General features: G+C 42.1%; 1 protein-coding gene across 1 annotated transcript in view; it reads right to left on the bottom strand.

Annotated features, from left to right (window-relative positions):
- The window catches only part of RAPGEF4 (Rap guanine nucleotide exchange factor 4), a 298,063-nt gene that overhangs the window by 114,573 nt on the left and 163,069 nt on the right, over nucleotides 1-20,421 (bottom strand). The window contains exon 6 of the mRNA XM_023744830.1: nucleotides 2,221-2,293. Within this exon, the coding sequence (XP_023600598.1) occupies nucleotides 2,221-2,293 (73 nt within the window). The remainder of the gene's footprint in view (nucleotides 1-2,220; nucleotides 2,294-20,421) is intronic.

Here is a 20,421-nt window from a genome sequence, read left to right on the forward strand (position 1 = left end):
GCTCCTAATTCCTCTGTCTTGGGCACCAGAACACTCAGAATGTTAGACAGAGACATCAAGTGTAAGTGGCACGTTTGTACTTTTACATTTCAAACCACCTCACACTGCTCTGGGGATTCGAACCTCGGGGCAGGCTGCACATGAAACCCACCGGAACACAGCTTCCACTGGGGCAAAGCAAACTCCTGTTTGCCTCCAAGTCAGGGCTGAGCAGGGCAGTGGCTGTTTCCAGGGATATCTCAGTTTTCTGAGCAAAGAGTTAAATATTCATCCATTCGCTTCTTTGTTTATTCATTGACAACATTTCGTGAGCATCTGCTATCGGCAGGCCCCGGTCCTCTGCACTTTCTCGGGGCTGCTGCTCTGACAGACACGGTGGGTAAGAGTGGCCACACTGGAAGGTCACAGCCCCAACAGAGCTTGGTGCCCCCAGGACAGGGGCACAGTGGGCCTTATGTTGAGGAGACAGAAGTACAGGTGGTTTTCACAGGTGACCGCACCACGGGGGCGGTGTGAGGTGGTTTGCAATGTTAAAATATAGTATGTCCAAATTCCGAGAAAACAGAACTTTCTGTGTTTAATATAGGACTACGCTGATTTAAAATATTGGCATGAAGAGAACTGAGTCATAATGGGCAGCAACACAGAACACAGGAGAGGTAAGAATGGAAGAGATGGTTTGGAAACATTCCCTAATCAAACTTTGGCTCCCAAACTGGGAGCACACCAGGATATAAACAGAGAAGACTAATGGGCAGGTTTGCCATCACTTCCCAGATCGGTCAGAAGTAAGGGTGGCCTAATGTCAGCACTCTGAAACGCCTCCCGAATCCACCCACCCAACCGCCCAGCCAGCCAGCCAGCCACCCATTCATTCAACAACGGCTTGAAAGGACTGGAGCTGCTTGAATGGGGAGATACAGGGGTTGGCGGAAGCTCACTTTCTAGGAGGTTTAATAAGACAAATACACAGTTGCACAAATCACCATAACTGAGTGGCCAGAAAGTAGGGTCTTTGTGGAGAAATGATACTTAACGGGTGACTTGGGACCCTGCAGGAACTTGGGAGTTGGGTTAAGACATTAGCAGTCTTGGAATTCACCTTCCATGGCGAGTGATGGACAATCACTCAATGGTTTTGAGCAACAGAGTGATTCTGAACAGGATAAAGAAGGGAAAGGACTGTTCATAATTAACTGACGCTTAAGACATAAAAACAAGATTCAATGGCAGGCTCCTTGATTGAGGTCATCTCCTGTGTGGACATTTGGGCTCTGCAGATGCTCGGAGTGGAAGTGCTGCCTGCTCCGTCACAGCTTCAAACCCCAGCACTTGGTACCTTGTCACATGTGAATGTGCAGGAGCCAAGTAAGGGAGCTTAGAGATGCAACAAGCATCTTCCAGGGACAGTAACGAGTGCTAAACAGATGCTCCTGGCATGCACACACAGATAGACAGATAAACAGATTCAGGACACGGGGTTCCTTTGAGTCTAGTGCAGTGATGGCGAACCTATGACACACGTGTCAGAGGTGACATGCGAACTCATTTTTTTGGTTGATTTTTCTTTGTTAAATGGCATTTAAATATATAAAATAAATATCAAAAATATAAGTCTTTGTTTTACTATGGTTGCAAATATCAAAAAATTTCTATATGTGACTTGGCACCAGAGTTAAGTTAGGGTTTTTCAAAATGCTGACACGCCGAGCTCAAAAGGTTCGCCATCACTGGTCTAGTGGGCACCCCCTAGAAAATCAGATCACAGAGAAAAACTTCCTTCCTTTTATGAGCAGGCAGGGACTGGTCTCTTATGAAAGGTCTGGAGTTTGGAGAGGTTGTGATTTAAGACTAGGAAGGACTCATGCTGTTTCCTTGATTAATAACATCAACATGAGCAAGAGGTGGGGCTCTTGGGTGTGTAGTTCATGAATCCTATTTTTAAAAGAGCACAGAAACAACACTGGATTTTGCTCTAAAATGAAGCGATTCTGAGAAAGCATTCTAAGTATGCTGAAGTTCCAGGGCATCAGCTAAAGCCATAACATAATCCTGTATTAACAATTTAAAGAATAACCCATGTGGGCTGGCAGGTCTGTTTATCCACAAGAGTCTGGAAACAGAATCTGCCACACTGGTGAAGGACATATTTTTTGTCACACGAAAACACACACCACACGCTACATTTTTAGATGCAAAATGTTCACATGTTTCACTTACTGTCATTGTTGGAGCCCGTTTCCATAACACCATAAGGAGGAGCCAGAAGTCCTGCCATGTACTGTCGATATTTCTGAAAGACAAGATTGTAAACTCAATGCACAGATACTTACTCACTTGGAGCATTCATTTATTTACATGTTGAAAAGCAGAAACATCAGTCATCAGGGAACATCTGAGTCTTGTATTTATGGAGCCTGAAATGTGCTGCCTGGGATTCGTGGCCTAAAACAAGGATGCTGTGTTCTAAAGAGGCCTTCCCGGATACGGCTGAGCGTGCCCCCACCAGGGAGGGGGTCCCATCCCAGTTCATTTATGTATTTGTGACTAAGTATCCAAATTGTGTGGGTCTTTACCCTCCCTCCACCTCCTGCCCTGCTTCTCACTCCGGCAAACACACGTTTCGGTGGAAAAGAAAGACACTTGGTTTTTACAGGTGCAGATACAATTAAGTAGGTGATTGACACTGAATCTTCTTTCGTTCAAAGCAAAGAAGAAAGGCTTCCCTGGAAAAGGTCTGTGTTGAAAGAAGCCGATTTGCTTCCATTTACCCACTTCCTTTCACATCGTCCACCTGCCCGTTTTGTGACCTCCCAGGAACTGTTGGTATGTTATCAAATAGAACTGCCTGGATTCCCCTGAATTGTATCCCCCTGACTTGTGGTCCAGGCAACGTGGGGCTGGGGCATATATAGTGGCCCTCAAGGTCTGCCCTGTTTTGAAGGGAGAAGGCTTGGAGAGCATAAAGCAATCTAGAGCATCCTACGAGAGAGAAGTGGCATTTACGAAGAATGGAAAATGATTATTAGACATCCTCTCTTGTCAGGTAATAATACAGTCCCCCCCCCCCCCGAGAGAAAGCTGGGCGATTTTAGCTATCGCATGGTGTCATGTATATTTATGGTTTCTAATTACGATGACACAAATGTTAAACAGCATCAAAAGAATCAACCCTCTATAATGTGCTGGGGGGTTACACAAACGTCAGCAGAAAAGACTTCATCTGTAGCAATGGGAGGCTGGCAACACGCAATGTTCGAGCAACCATCTGGCCCATTGGGTATATCTGAATGGTGTTTGTAATGTAACATTGACGATTTCTCAAAAGAGCCTTCTTCCAGTCAAGATGTGACTAGTTTTTATTTCTTAATCCATTTTCGCTCTCATTCTGAGGCAACTATACCAACACCTGCATGCAAACATTAAAAACCATGAATTCCTCTGCCTCTGAGTTCAGGAATCACTCACACATGCTCACGGGACCAATCTTGCACCCTGAATTCCTGACACTTCCTTTGATAACTTCCCAATTCTGATTCCCTTCTTTCTGATGACACTATCTACTCTTAGTCCTCACTAGAGAGCATTGATTAAACTCGTTTCTCAGCATGATATGATGCTGGACCCAGAACAAAACGGGCTCAAAAGGAGGAGATGGGGGATGGGGATATGTTCTAAGAAGGTTTTGTGACACCTCCACCCCCGCCCCAACACACACACACACACACACACACACACACACACAGCCTTTTGAGTTATCCCTCTGTTACAACTCCCTACTGGGCTCCTAAAAGAAATCATTCATGTTAAAGTAAGGGAGCAATTTTGCTTTGCTTAGAAATGTTTTGATGCAGGAGATGTTCTTTGTCTCGGGCACCTCAATGTCAATTCTCATGAACTCCACGGAAGCACCTTCCTGACCCCTGAATGAATGGGACTTCGTCTTCCTCCAACTCCATAGCACGTGGTCTGCAGCTCCTGGGAACAGAAACTAGAGGAGCCTCTGGGAGCCAGAGTGTGAGCTGGAGCTCAGGATATATTGAGCACCTACTACATGCAGTGTTCTAGGTCCTGGGCTCACTGCAGAGAACAAACTGACAGGCCCCTTGAACTTGTGAAGTACTGTCTCCTGTAACATAGGGTACCATGGCTTGCACATAACACAAACTTATCACTTATCTGTTGAATTTTAGAATATTTATGGAAAATTTCAAACAGATAAAAAACAGAATACCACATACTTAACATTCAGGCTCAATAATTATTAACTTATGATCAATGTTATTTAATCTACACCGCTATCACTTGCCCCTTCCAGAATTATTTTGAAGCAAGTCCCAGATATCTCATGTAATCCATAAATATTTCAGTATGAATCGCTAAAAGTCTTTTTTTCCCTAAAGAAAACCACAATACCACTATCACAATTAAGAAATGTAGTATCTCCATAATACCCAGTTAATATTCAAATTTCTGTTTCATAAATGTCACAGCTGAATTGAATTTAAAAAGTACTATATCTGATAAGACAACATTGTTTGCAATATAACAACTTTGGGTGTAGTGGAGATTGCAAAACCAGGATTGAAATATTTAGGTCTATAAATAAAAAAGTCTACCTTTTAAAATTGATGGGGCACGTTTTAATAAACATTCGCTAAAGCAGGAAACTGATTCCTCATGTAGCACCCTGCAGCACACCCTATATTCATTAGGATAAAAACAGCTAACTGGCATAAAAGCTATGCCAGAAAATTGGAATTTCTATGTTATTTGCATATTGCTTGATCTTTAGGCAGCAGTTCATCTTCAAGCACCAGTTAAAAGGCGGCCTATAAAGGAACATATCAAATGAAAAGATGCCAAACCTTACCCATGACAGAAAGGCACATTAGCACTATAGTGCAATATCCTGTTTTACTAGTCAGATTTGGAGAAGTTTTGAAACATTGGCTAAACACATTATTAGTGAGAGTGGGGAAAACAGGTTCTCTCATATATTGCTTATTGGAGTAGAAAATGATAGAATCTTAGTGGAAGGCAATTGGAAGTATCTGTCATATTTTAAAATGTATATTTCCTTTGATTGAGCAAGAAACCTCCCTTAGAGGGCAGAAGTAGAGCCGCCTGAATACAAATGCAAACACGCCTATCTGTTTGTAATCCTATATAATAAAAGGCTAATATGCAAATTGACTGAATGGCAGAATAGGTCGCTATGACACGCATTGACTACCAAGGGGCAGACGCTCACGGCAGGGGCTGCTTCCTGGTGGTCAGTGCGCTCCCACAGGGGGAGTGCCACTCAGCCAGAAGTTGGGCTCATGGCCGGTGAGTGCAGCAGTGGTGGCGGTAGCCTCTCCTGCCTCCATGGCAGCACTAAGGATGTCCAACTGACGGCTTGGGCCCACTCTCTTGAGGGCTCCCAGACTGCGAGAGGGCACAGGCCAGGCTGAGGGACACCTCCACCCCCCAAGTGCATGAATTTCGTGCACCAAGCCTGTAGTAGCAAATAAAAACACAAGCAGGAAATAACCAAAATGTCCACAAAGGAAATGACATTCGGGTTATTTCTTGAGAAGCAGACGAAGATGGGTTGGTTCTTGATAGATGATGTTGGAATATTATACAGCCATGAAAAAGAACGAAGCACCACTATGTGTGCTGAGGTGGAATGAGTTCTACAATATATTGTTACATTTTTGAAAAGCAAACTACAGCACTGTGTGTAGAGTATGCTACCATTCTGTGGAGATAAGAGAATAGATGTGTGTTTGTGAACATCCATAAAGACCTATAAATGCACAAGCGAATATACAAGAAAGTAGTAACAATGACTGCCTCTGAGAAAGAGATCTGGGTGGCTGAGGGTCCAGTGGGAGAGAGACTCAGTTTTCACTGTTCGTCCTTGGCTGAGCCAACACTGAGGCAGTGGGATCACCCACAGTGACTGTCTGCCCAGAGGCTGGATGGTGGGGTTGACCTGCAGTGCCCTGCAGTGTCAGTCACCTCAACGGTGCCTGGCAGCGAGGGATCATGGCAGCAGGAGAATGGGAAGACAGCTCTTCTCTCTTAGTTTAACATGTGGAAGTGGGAATAATTCCCTTCAACTATAAAATCCTCCAGAGACGGGGAAATTGGGGAGTTAGATACTAGGCTTCCTTATAATAGGGCTTATTGGTACTGAAGTGATGAATTGAAAAATGAGAGTTGACTGTATTAGTAAATCTAAACCATGGAGTTTAAAACCCATAGAAGTTTAAAAGCCACTTCAAGCTTCCCAAGAACCAGAATAAAACTAAAGGGAATTAACCAAGGCCATGATTGAGGCCCCCACATGAAAATCAACACAAGGCCAGCCTAAGTCTGAGGTCAGCAGTTTTTCAAAGGTGACCCAGCACATTTTTTATGGTGGTTACTCAATGTCACCCCTACACATCACCCCCACCCCAGGCACTGGGGTGTGTATTGGCCTGGCTGAGTCCCTTGATAATGTCCTCTTTGGGGGCCCTGATTGATGTTCACTTGCAAGCCTTTCCCTGGATTCCAACACACTCTAACACCTCAATAGCTTCCATGGCCTAACTCAATCTTTCTTAATTGCCATACGCACTGAGAAAGAGCTATGCCTTTAACGGACACTGATCCACACATGGAAGGCCCCTGGCTGGAGGACTCCTACTCCCTAACCCTCCAGGACCTCTGAGGGCAGTTAGGAAACAGTATTCCCAGGACAGGAAAACCACAAGGGCTTCAAGGCCCTTGGAAGAGTTTGCTAGGCCTCATTCTTAGGATCTACTCTGGGCTTTGCCACTAATCAGCTGAGTCACCTCCAACACGTCCTCCAAGCTCCCTGGCTTCAGTCTCTGAATTTGATCCAGGGTTTTGAAACCTTGTTCTTCAGCAGAACCCCAAATTCCCTCAGGCAAGGGCCCCTATGGCAACTAGAGCATTTTCACTTTTATTTGTTTCATAGAATCCCAAGAACAATTTCATTTGAAAGATGACTTATGCTTTTTAAAAAATAAAAGTTTATAAACCACAAGATTAAATAATCTTTAAACTTCCAGCCAGACAAAGGTCACTCAAAGATCTCTATAAACAATCAACAAAGACCAATTTAGGATTTCCTTAGGAAGTAAATTATTAGCGGCTCTATTCTCTGTTAGGAAGACATCTATGGTTGTGGATTGGCCAAGTGAAGCTTGTTTCATACCTGAAAGGTTTGTCCAAAAACCACGGGTACTAAGGCTTTACCTGAGATGCACCCCAGTGCTCACCTTCTCGCACTGAAGTGTGCAGACCCCCGGGGTGGCTGCCAGCAGGGCAGGCGGGGATGCAAGAGGGGTAAACAGGAGCTCTTCCTGGAGCTTAAATTTTATTCTATGTCAAGTAGTTTATACTTTTACATTATGAAGTAGAAAGCTAAATTTGCATAAATTTTAAAGATTAAAGCATGAGACTTCAAAGAAATTTTGAGCATGCTGCTGGCTATGTCTAACTACAAAGGGTCTAGATCGGGCATAATGTATTGATTTCATCTGCATTCAGGGAACTTCAATAAAAAAAACAACAAGAACTTCTGATGCTATGGGAAGCATGCAGACATTGGACTCACACAGGAACGGGGCCTTGTGTGAACTCGAGTCAGTTTTTACCTCAGTTTCCTGGCTAAGGGACCTGGATAATAACACCCATCTTTAGGGACCATTGGGAGGATGAGAAATGAAAGCAAAGAAACAGGAAGGCACGAGGATGATTGACAGGACCAGTGTGAACAGCTGTCGGGGATATATGCTCAGTGAGGGGACACTATGAGAGTCCATTGTGTCAGAGTCCAGGATTGGGGGAGAGTAGAGAGCACTGTTCCAGGAATGTGAGGCTGCCTTACCATACGTCCATTTGTTACATCTACTAGGTTCTCCCAACGTATTAAAGCCCAGTTCACAACATGTGATGGCAAACGGTTTGTCTGCGCTTTCTCTGACAGCATCCTGATTATGCAGTAGAATAGTTTAGAACAGGGTATAAAGTTCAGATCCCCTTTTTCTGTTTCTTGGCAAGAGTTGTTTCATGACTTCTGTATGATGTGCAATGTGTGACATAAACATGGACGTGACATGTTGCTCTAAAATCTCAGAGAGCTAACAATTCTTTAAAGCAGCGGTTCTCAACCTGTGGGTCGCAACCCCTTTGGGGGTCGAACGACCCTTTCACAGGGGTCGCCTAAGACCATCGGAAAACACATATATAATTACATATTGTTTTTGTGGTTAATCACTATGCTTTAATTATGTTCAATTTGTAACAATGAAATTGGGGGTCACCACAACATGAGGAACTGTACTAAAGGGTCGCAGCATTAGGAAGGTTGAGAACCACTGCTTTAAAGTGTGAAGAGCAGAAAAGAAGGGACAAGTCAAGCAGCTTTAAATGGAAACCTTCGAGCAAAAGTTTATGGTAAAGTCATGTGTGCTGCTTTTCCCACAACAGAGTGCCAGCTAGACTGGGTTCACTCCTCATGCCAAGTTATTCTTTTTCTTTGATTCTTGATTTCCAAAGCATCGGCATGGTGGGGTACAAAGAACCTCCACAGCCATTTCTTCAGTGATGTTTCACTACATCCTTTGGCCCCATTACAGGTATTTCTAAATGGAGACAAAATTCTGCTTGCTAACTCCTGGCCATTTTTAATTCATGACTGACCTGAAAGAGCTGCAGTTTGAAGTGTCTACTAGCTACTGGAGAAAGTTTTCCAAACTCAAGTCGCCTAAGAGTCCTACAAGAAATCAAAGTTTCTCTGGAAAAGCCACCTGTTTGAAAATTTCTCTCCTACTGGCCTGTCAAGGTGCCGAGGTCCCCTGTGGGGACCCTAAAATACCCTCATCAAGTGAGAGCAGTTATTTGCTATGAGGAGTCATAGCTTTTAGCTAGTTCTCATTCAGTCAGGATTATAATAGGAGCTAGTCAGGTTAACCCTGAAGGACAGGCAGAGTAAATTCACTTAGTCAAGGTGATAGGGGAGGTACAGCAAGGTGCTCACAGCAGGGTGCTCACAGATGGGTCCCCACAGGCACTCCCCCATTCCCACACAAACTATCATCTCAGGAGCTTGAAAGGAGAAAGTATAGAGTGCACTGAAAATGTGGCTGGATGTGGACAGTGGGGCAAATTCAGATTTGGGGGTCAAAGGGATGACATGGAACTGAGGCTGAGGAGGCTTGGGGGTGAGGGATGGGGCAGGGAGAACCAGTCTTCCAGGTGGAGAGGGAACCCACGTGGTATTGAGACAAAGAAGGCCAGTCTAGCAGGAGAATCAGGACAAGGGGGTGGGGAGAGGGATGGTGTGAGGCCTGGGCCATGCAGGGGTCTGACAGGAAGCCCCTGCAGGTCATATGAGCATTTTGAAGGTCATCAAAGTACAATGGGAAGCAGTTTAAGCGGAGAAGTGACAAGAACAGATGAGTGTTTTTAAAAGAACATTCTGGCTGCTGCATGGAGAATGGTTTTGATGGAAAAACAAGGAAAGCATAAGCCCTTAAGTCAGTGGTTCTCAACCTGCGGGTCACGACCCCTTTGGGGGTCGAACGACCCTTTCACAGGGGTCGCCTAAGACCATCGGAAAACACATATATAATTACATATTGTTTTTGTGATTAATCACTATGCTTTAATTATGTTCAATTTGTAAGAACGAAAATACATCCTGCATATCAGATATTTACATTACGATTCATAACAGTAGCAAAATTACAGTTATGAAGTAGCAATGAAAAGAATTTTATGGTTGGGGATCACCACAACATGAGGAACTGTATTAAAGGGTCATGGCATTAGGAAGGTTGAGAACCACTGCCTTAAGTAGACGGCAGGCCTGATGGGGCCCCTCAAAGGGGCCTGAACAGGGGAGGAGGAAGAGAAAGGGACTAGCATAGGGGGTGGTAAAGCCACTTTTTCCTAGAAGCTAAACCATCTCTGACTACCTACAGTTAATGATATTAAAGACTCAGATTTCTGGCTGAAGCACACTCAATACATCTGTACGTTTAATATCACTAAAAGGCTCGGAGATTTCAAGGGGTTCAATGGAATGATTATAAAAGTCACACTCTGCATATTCACCCAATTAAATTAGCCACGAGCTCCTCCTGGGGAAACTCAAGTTGAGAGCAAGACACAACACAGTAGGTCAATGCTACTAATGTTGAGAGGCATAAAATACTGTGCTCTGGAGCTGCTGCTGCAAATCAAATCCTCTCTTTTTGCTAAGCCTGAGCTCACGACAGCCCGTCTCACGGATACATGTGACTGTGAACACTGACAAAACAGCCACTGTCTCCTAGTTCACAGAAAAAAAGATGATTGACATTTTATGTAACCATATGAGTCTTCAGAGGGTGATGGATATGAAGTCTAGTAATTCTGAATTAAAAAGATCAAGCCCAGCTCTTATAAAACTAACCAGAATACCAGTAATACATATCATGGAAACATGCAAATCCTAAAAAAGGTGCTTAAATACTGATAATACAGAATTAGGATGCATCTATCATTTAAAAATCTAAAATAAAGCGTAGTTTCCCATAAAGTAATAGCCCATGACTGTCATCCCATTAGAACAAACTACTGACATTCTGTTTTTGCTTTCTTGCTCTACAATGTGCTGCACAGAGAGTAGTAGAGCAGGAGGGGATGTGAGGAGTGAGTCAGGGGTTGCTATGGTCTGAATGTGCCCCTCCCCCTTTACATGTTGAAATCCTGACATTCAAGGGGATGGTATTAGGAGGCAGGGCCTTTGGGAGGTAAGAGGTCATGAGGGTGGAGCCCTCATGAATGGGATCAGTGCTCTTATCAGAGACCCCACAGCTCCCTAGGTCCTTCCGACATGTGAGGACACACGAAAAGTCTGGGACCTAGAAAAGAGCCTTTGCTCAACTATACCGGCACCCTGATCTCAGACGCTTAGCTTCCAGAAATGTGAGAAATAAATGTATGTTGCTTATAAGCCACTCAATGGTATTCTGTTATAGCAGCCCAAATGGACTAAGGGGAATAGAAAGACTTTCCTGGCCCAAATAGATATCTGATCTTCCCACTTTAGAGATATTCTTTTAGTTTCTGGCTTTGCCTCTCAAACTCTGAAGCCACTCTGCATTTCTCTGGCTATTTTCTGACCAAGTGTCTCTAGAAGCATCCATGTAGAACTCACCTGTCCTTAACTCCAATTCTACCTGTAACCCCCGATGGGAGTCCAGTACCCCAGCTTTTGCCACAGTCATACACATTGGACACGAGAATGGAAACTATACAGGGCAGTGGCTTTTATGTTTCGTGCAGTGATGGAACTCAACAGCCTGGAGAAGGTTACTTCTTAGTGTCAACAATTCTTGACTTTTGGGGACTTTCTACTTTGATTCATTCCAAACTTTTACCGCTTTTCTGACCACACACATTGTTTTTGCCTACGTTTTTCATCTCTCTTCATTATCATTTCTATCATTTCTGCTGCTGCAAATATACCTACTGCATATATCTGGGGAATCACAGTAATACAGCTCTGAGTGGTTTCGGAAGCTTCTGTTCATTGTGGGATACTGTATCCCTTGAACCCTTTGAGCAGTTCTTGGTTTCTATCATCTCTCCACTCTACGTAAGATGAACTCCATTTTCCCTGCAGTGTGTTCTACGGGGCCTCACCCAGGTCCCATTCTTTTAATAGCTCTCTATATCATCAAATAATGGATTACCCCACTGCTCACAGGTGGTGATAGTGAAAGTGGTGCTTTAGCCACCCTTGGAAAACAGTGTGGAGGACATGGCAGTGCCATGTATCAGAGGGGGCGGAGCATGAGAGAGGGCAAGGCTGGAAGAGTTGGGGGATACAAGCTTTAAGATCCAGGCAAATGTGAGCTCCACCCAGTTCTGCAAACTTCTGCTGCTGCTAACAAGACTTCTGAGCCTTCTCATGAGCTGCCCTGCCTGCTTCTCCAGCCCCAGTCCCACACTCTCCCTCTCATCCTTCATCTCTAAGCCACTGGCCCCTTTCAGATCCTCAAGCGCACTGAGCTTTCACCTGTAGGCCTCCTGCTGCCTGGAATGGGCTTCCAACCATGTGGCCTTGCCAGTTCCTATTCATCTGCACTTATATGTGGCTTCCTCACAGTGTCCTTTCCTGACCCCAGTTTATGTGACTCTCTCATTATTCTCTCTCCCTGCATCATGTCTTTGCCGTCGGTGTGCCCAGGCAATGCCTGGTTATGTACGTGTGAGTGTGTGCCGGGCAATGCCTTTCTCCTCTGTTCCACTACAGCCCCGCAGAGGGCAGGGAACACATCTATATTCTCCCACAGGGCCTGAGACACAGCAGACTTTCGATAAATATTTGTTGAGTGAATGATTATAAGTGAAAGAATTTCTTAACCAGTTCCTCAATAAACCAGAAACATTACCATGTACCTGTCATGGCTGATGGAAGGACTGGATGAGGTAACCCGTGTAAAACTCCTCACAGCCCAGGCACACAATGAATATCGGTTCCCATTCCCTCTACGCCATGATTTCTTCTCATACTGATTCTGCCAAGGGGCACATTTCCATTTAAAAAACAAAGCTTGAGAGAAAAACTGGCCTAATGCACGCAGATCTAAAAAAATCTTTCTAATGATCTGCAGATACGATGAAAGAAGCTATTTGAAATCATGTGATGCACATGGTCAAATAGCTCTGTGATGTTTGTTTGCTCTTTATGAATAAGCTTCTTGCTTCCAGAGAAGGAACAGAAGAAGCATGAAGATCAGTTGATGCTGATAAAAACAAAATCTAAATTTAACACATCAAAGTCCATGAAGACTAATCAATTTTGTAATCTAAAAGGAAGCACTGAGGGATAGAGCAGCCAGTCTGCTCTACCAGAATTAGCACCAAAATACACTCATTAGTGAAAATTTAGTTTTAAGAGACCCATGTATGAATCTTGCTAAAAAACACTGGCAGCCATATATAAATAGCTGAGAGTAGCAAATGATTCATTTTACATATCCAACTTATTCATAATTCCGCCCATTTATGTTCCTCTCTAAGCCACACCATTTTTTAATAAGTTTGCCTTTTGATTTTGTTTTAACTACTATTCTCTCTCTCTTTTTTCTTTACCCTACTATAATCAGTTTTATTACTACAAAATAAATAAAAGCACATGATAACAAGTTTAAACTACAAGGCGTATAAAATGAAAAAAAATTCTCTCCCCTCACTACTCTCCACTTACTGACCTACCCAGTCTCACTTCCAAGGTAACCACTACTGACACTAATTTCTTCCATAACTTCCAGAATGTTCTATGCACACACCAACGTAGCATCTCAACTGGCTTTATGCAAATGGAATCATATGGCACATGATGTTTTATCCTTTCTTCTCTCTCTAAGAATATATCCTGGATAGCTTTTGATATCAGAATACATTTCACCATTGCTTTCTTGTTAAACATTTCATTTGTTGTTGTTGTTGCTATATATCCATTTAGCCCAATTGGGATAAATCTGGAAAATATATTGAATTTGCATCATCAAAATATCTTCCCTGAGTTTCAAGCAAAAAGAAAAAGATCATATACATGGGTCTTATCAAGTGATGATTTTAATGTTTTTCTTAAAATGAGATAGCACTGTAAAAATTTAATTCCAAGGCAAACAAGTACGCAAGCACATTACTCAGAGAAGTTCTTTGATCTCTCTGATGGCTTTATCTAATTGGTGTCATTATGTTGTAACTCCACTGACTGCCAACTGTATTTTTGTGAACTTGGCAAAGGCTTCCCATGTAATACATTTGAAGAAAAAATAGTGTGTGTGCTCTCTCCCCAACACTGTCAGAAGGAAAAAGAAATGTAATTAAGTTTCAATCTCTGACAGTTCAAAAATAATGGAATAAAAACTGGAAAACATTATGAATGGCATTTGAATATTATTAGTATAAAAAGGAGCCAGATTTATTAATTTTGATAACTGCATTGTGGTTATATAAAAAATGCCCTTGTTCCCAGGAAGCATGCACTGAAATATTAACATTTAGGGATAAAGGAGCACAAATGTCTCAACTTACAAATGATTCAGGAAAAAACAGAGAGAGAACAATAAAGCAAGTGGGGCAAAATGTAAGCAATTGGTAGAAGCAGAGTAAAGAGTCGAGAGGAGCTATTTATACTATTCTTGAACTTTTCTGAGTATGTTTAAAATTCTATCAAAATTTAACGCTACCAAGAAATGAAAAGGAGTCAGGGTTGAAACTGCAAATGAGCTTAATGCACTTACTCTGTCAATGTCTTCCCTTCCCCAGCAGCTCAGTGACACGCTCTGTCCCCATTGTGTAGGCCCAGCTGCCTCTCTCTCCAGCTAGCCCTTATCGGAGGGGGAGCAGGGAAGGTCCAAAGTTGCCCTGGGTGCCCTGTGTTCAGGCATCCGGCATGTGGGGAGATGGGGGGCAGGGCTGAAAAGAGCTAAAAAGCCACAGTTCTCCCCTAATCGCTCATGTATTCAACCCCCATACCTGAGCTTCCGCCTTTACCTGCTGTGTGTCCACTCCCTTGATGGGACGATAGCCCAGCCTTCAACGCACTCCAGAGCCTGTCTTGCCCTTGCCTGCCCCTCTTCCCTCATGCCCCTTATACCTCTAGTTCTAGCCCAAAATACCACCTACCCTTTACAGATGACCCCAAACCACAAGATAATCACCTGGTCTGATATTTTACTCTGTCACTGTTGGCAAATCTTTTCTCCAAGCCCCACCCAACCAGACCAGAGAATCCCCTTGGTCTCCATGCCATCCTGGATCAGGTAGGGATTTTCTAGGCCCTTCTAGTGCTGTTGTTTTGATGGTTGGCCACTGACTCAGGAGTCAGCCTTACAGCTTTTGTGACTAGGTTTTCTGGGAAGTGCATTTTGGCAGATGTCCCACCTCCAGTGTTAACAGAGCTGAAGAGTCTAACTGTCCTACACAGATTAACCTTTGATCACACATGAAAACAGACTTCTGTGACAATCTAGAAACTCAACTTAAAAAATCAATTTCCTGGTCAGAAAAACAGTTGCTTTGGGTCTTTCTATAAATGATCTCTACAGTGCCAGAAGGAGAGGAACAACCTCCCCACCAGTCAACACAGAAATCTAAACAATGTAATACGGTTATGCTATGCTCCTGAAAACCCAAAGTATAACACATGAATCTGGGTTTTCCAATATTTGTAACATACAGGTATTTTTTTACTTTATTGAAAGTTTAAATAAAATTCCTGATGTTTTCAAAATAATATTACCCCAAATAACATTTGCCCAAGTCAACTATTATATATATATATATATATATATATATATATATATATGCAGCACACATCCACTATACACACACACACACACACACATACACACACACAATTTTTAAATAACATCTATTGAATTAAATACAGTAAGGTATATTTAAATTTTGGGAGGGAATTAAAGCACATTGCATCAGAGAGTTAGGGCAATCTGGGGAGGATAAGATTTTAGGGGGTGAAGGAGTACATAACAAAATTTCATAGAAGCCTCATTGGGAAAGGAAATATTGTCAACCACCTTCTCACAGCTTATCTCAACAAAATAATTCTCTTTCCTCCCATGAAAGTGTCAAACTAAAAATGACACCTTTAAGGACAGACATAGGGACAGCCCAGGAGGAAGGCAGCCAGGTGAAGGACTCTAAATCTGGACCCCAGGACTTAAGGAAAAAATCTTGTCTGAACCTTCTCTGTCCACCCCCAACCCCTCTAAATGATGACATTCTGGTTCCTCCTCCAGCAGAAGTGGGCTGGTCCAAACCACCTGCATCCAGAGAGCTGAGCCACCTGCCCAGCACCTCTTCCCCTCACCTATGGGTGTAAGGGACTGGCTCCTGATACCTGCATTCCTCTTTTCACCTTGGATCCCCTTTTGGCCACTGGCTCTCCTGCTCTCCCTGTCGCAGTCCAGACCCCTCACAGTCATGGTCAGGTTGCTCAAAGCTCTGGGTTCCGGCCTGCAGGTCCACCCCTCTGATGTTGACAAATAACAGGGTTCCTGTCCTCCAGGCCAGTCTCCTAGGAACCTCTCACCCCAACCTTGTCATGCTGCCAGCCATGCTCTCAGTTGCAGTTTGACAGGAAGTGCTTTGCACACTGTAAAATACTGTGCACATACTCTTATGAGGAGTGAGTGTAGTTGCTATGCTGAGACACGGAGTGAAGAAGACAATTTAAAAGCCGCCTAGAAACCAACCGAATGGGAAAAGATAGTTGCAAATAATACCTATGATAAGGGGCTAATATCCAAAATATATAAAGAACTCATACAACTCAACAATTAAAAACCCCAAACAATCCAATTAAAAAATGGTCAGAAGACCTGAACACTTTTCCCAAGAAGACATACAGATGGCCAACAGATAATATGAAAAGATGATCAACTTCACTAGCTATAAGGGACATGAAAATCAAAATCACAATGAGATGCCACCTCACACCTATTAGAATGGCTACTATCAATAAGACAAGAAATAACAAGTGTTAAAGAAGATATGAAAAAAAAAAAACACCAAAAACCCTCATACACCGCTGGTGGGAATGTAAATTGGAAGTTCCTCAAAAAATTAAAAATAGAGCTACCATATGACCCAGCAATCCCTTTTCTGGGTATCTACTTGAAAATTTTGAAAACATTTATTTGTAAAGATATAATGGATACTCCTATGTTCATTATTCACAGTGGCCAAGATATGGAAACAACTTAGGTGTCCTTCGATAGATGATTGGATAAAGAAGATGTGTTGCATATGTACAATGGAATACTACTCAACCATAAAAAATGATGAAGTATTGCCATTTGTAACAATATGGATTGGTCTTGAGAGTATCATGCTAAGTGAAATAAGTGAGACGGAAAAAGAACCATATGATTCACTCATATGTGGGATATAAAACAAAAAGCGACAATGAACAAACAAAACAAACAAACTCATAGACACACACAATAGTATGGTGGTTACCAGAGAAGAAGGGTCGGGGGAAGGGAAAAGGGTAAACAGGGTCAAATACATGATGATGGAGGGAGACCAGACTTTGGGTGCTGTGCACACACTGCAATATACAAATGAAGTATTACAGAATTGTACACCTAAAACTTATATGATGTTATTAAACCAATGCTACCTCAATAATTTAATTAACAAGTAAATTAACAAGTAGCCTAGAGAATGTTCACCTTCCTCTCCTTTAATTAATTTATCCAAATCTGGGTCTTCAAAGAACACTAACTGGGATATGGTTTGTCTCTTGGGGTAATAAAAATGGTCTAAAATTGACCAGGGTAATAGTTGCCCAACATACTAAAAGCTACTGAGTTGTACACTTTAAGTAGGCAAATTGTTTGGTATGCCTCAATTAAGCTGCTTGAAAAAAGAGAAAACAGGGTTTGGGATGTGAACCTAACTTACCCAATCTGTCAGAAGGAGGTGATCAGAAAAAGATGCAGGAAGAGTCATTTTCCGGAAATCCTGGGCGGGCTCTGCTGAAGCACACACCCTGACTTTACCTGCATGAAGCCCACGCCTGAGCACCCCTCCCGCAGGCAGCCCCCCCACCCCCCCACAGGAACGTAGCACACCAGGAGAACTGGCCGGTGTAGGTTTCTCCGTGCCTATAGCATGCAGAGCTATGCTGACTTTTTTCAGCATTTGATTTTTCCAAACAAAAAGAGAAACCAAGCACATAAAACCCAACAGTGAATTGATGAGCAACTTTGCATATATATAGAATTTCCAGGCAATAAAGCATGCTCTCCAACAAGCCTGCCTTTGTCTGGAGGAAAATTACACTTTGCTTTCTCACAATGCCCTCTGCCAAGCCCAGGGTGCCCTCCTAATTTAAATTAGTCTTTCAATTATATTCTCATTCCAAAAGAAACTAATTTTCACTACACTCATTTAGGGAACTTAACCAAAACTTGAATTTTTGTTGGAAGGAGGTGGTAAACCCACACAGTAAGGTTTTCTGCTTTGCCACAATCCTACGATTTAATCATTTTCTGAATATCTATAAATATTATTTTGATTATGCCAATGGCTTTAAATAGCTGTTTATGACAAACTCACAATACTGTAAGTCTACAAAGAAACATGCCTAATATAAAATGTGAGCAGAGAATTAAACACAAAGTGCACAATTACTTTCTAATTTGTAGATTATAATTCAATGTGTCATAATGGTTTATCCTGAAAAATTATGTTATCTCAAAAAAAGATTAAGAACTGATTAAGATAACTTTTTTTTTCACAAATCCTAAAATGCTCCATTTACTGGGTAATTTCATTCTGCTATTTCAAAAAAAAAATTCAAATCAAAGACCTCAAAAGGAAGGTTAATAAATCTTGACAGCTTCAACAGATTCTGTTTCCTTATTATACATTAAATTCTGTGTGAACAGCAGTCCTTATAATCTGGCATAAAAATGGAGGATTAAAAAATGTTTAAAACTTTGATTTCTCAGAAAATGTTATAATATCTCTCTCCCACTGCTGGGTTATTTCCCAGAAAAGGCCCCATTTTCACTATAATTTTCCTAAATAAAGCTGTGATAAAAGAGTATGCTAGGGTAATGGAAAGTGTGAGAAATCTGATCAAAAGTGGTTTAACTTTTTAAAAATTATCGTAAATATATAGCTCACCCTATAAATTCATAATCTGAACAAGCCAATCATTCTGAATGGCTTTGGCCAAATTCTTTTTGTTGTTGTTGTTGAGACAGTGTTATTTTTATCCCTCCCTTCCCCAATTCCCTCCTTGCCATATATAAAAATGAGATATTCTCTGAATGTCCTTAGTGACCCCAGCATATATATTTTGGGGACAAATTATGTCAGCATAAAATTCAGAATTGGCAGTCTCAGAGACCAAGTTAGAAGTAGAATTGCTGTAAATAAAATTAAACCCTTTTAGTAATAACTAAGATCACAGAAAATTGTGAACAACAATGCAGGAAATATGCCTTTGGGGGCACATTCAAGTAAGTTACAAATCAAAACAAGCCATTCTGTCTCAGGTAAAGAATGCATTGTGAACTCTCCCCCAAAACAGAGTTCTTTGGCAGAAAGCTCTTGACCTTGGATGGGGAGACTGCAAGGGTAAAAGAGGGTCTCAGACTCTTTGGAAATATCCACTGGCTCTATTTTCTAGCAGCTTCCTATGCCAAGTTCCAAAAGGCCAAGCTTTTAATTAAATAGAATGGAAAAGTAAGATGCCACATGCCTTTACAAAACAAAAAAACACCAGAATGGCTCACAACAGGACAGGAATCAAGAGGAAGTACTAAAAGCAGAATCCAGCTGTTGTTCAAAAAGATGAAAAACAAAGAACAGAAAAGATTAAAGTCAAAGGGTTGCAGGGATGCTGCCATGGGGGCATCTAAAACAGACCCAGAAAGTGACAACAAATCGCTCCTCTCCACCATCTTCCCTCACATACCGGAGGCCATAGGGTGCCTTCTAAAGAAAATTCAAAAAACAGTACTTCTGTTTGATATTCTTTGAAGATACTCAATGAACAAAGCTTCCATCAGCCAATGAACATGCAGAAAGTTCAAAACAGCTCAAGTCCAATTTTGTGATAATTATTATACAATGTTCATTGCCCACTTCAAAGGCCGAAATAGATGCCTGTGTAAGTAGGAGTGTGTTTGAAAAAGTTGGTCAAACTGTAATAAAAAAAACAGATGGCAAAACATGGATACCATTATTTTTGGGCTTCTCTGAATTGCCCCCTCAGAGCACAGACAGATTTCAGCACCCACTTCCCATAAAATCAGATGAGTTTTCACTTCTCATTAAATCCTCATTTTTGCAGTCAGTCTAAAAGCTCATGATGGACTAACTTCCTATTCAGACTGAAATGAAAGTATCACTTTTCCCCTACTTCTCTGGACTTACATGTGCTTCCAAAATAAATCTTCATTTATTATTATTGCTATTTTACAAAATAACTCTTCTACTCTCTCCCACTGGAATGAAAAGAGAAAGAAAGATAAGTGTAAGACCGAGAATTGGAACTTTTATTAAGCTGAGCCCTGATTTTCTACTGTAAGCCTTGCAGGAAAAGGAAGTTGAAAATTTATAAGTCATTACATGAAAGCACAGTGCAAACAGCCTAAACTCCGGCCAGATATGAACTACTGTGAGGCAACTGCCCATGAAAGCATCCATGATGACATTGCAAATGAACTAAAAAGGCCTATGCTCAGATCCGTGTAGGAAACCCATCAGATTCCAATGTTGTCTACAGGCCACTCACATCAAACAGGCAGTGAGCATGTCCCTTGGATCGGTGGAAGAGGCGAAGAAAGAAGGTGGCTCCGTGGTTTA

The sequence above is a fragment of the Myotis lucifugus genome, unplaced genomic scaffold (assembly GCF_000147115.1).
Source record: "Myotis lucifugus unplaced genomic scaffold, Myoluc2.0 scaffold_5, whole genome shotgun sequence".
Lineage (NCBI taxonomy): Eukaryota > Metazoa > Chordata > Mammalia > Chiroptera > Vespertilionidae > Myotis > Myotis lucifugus.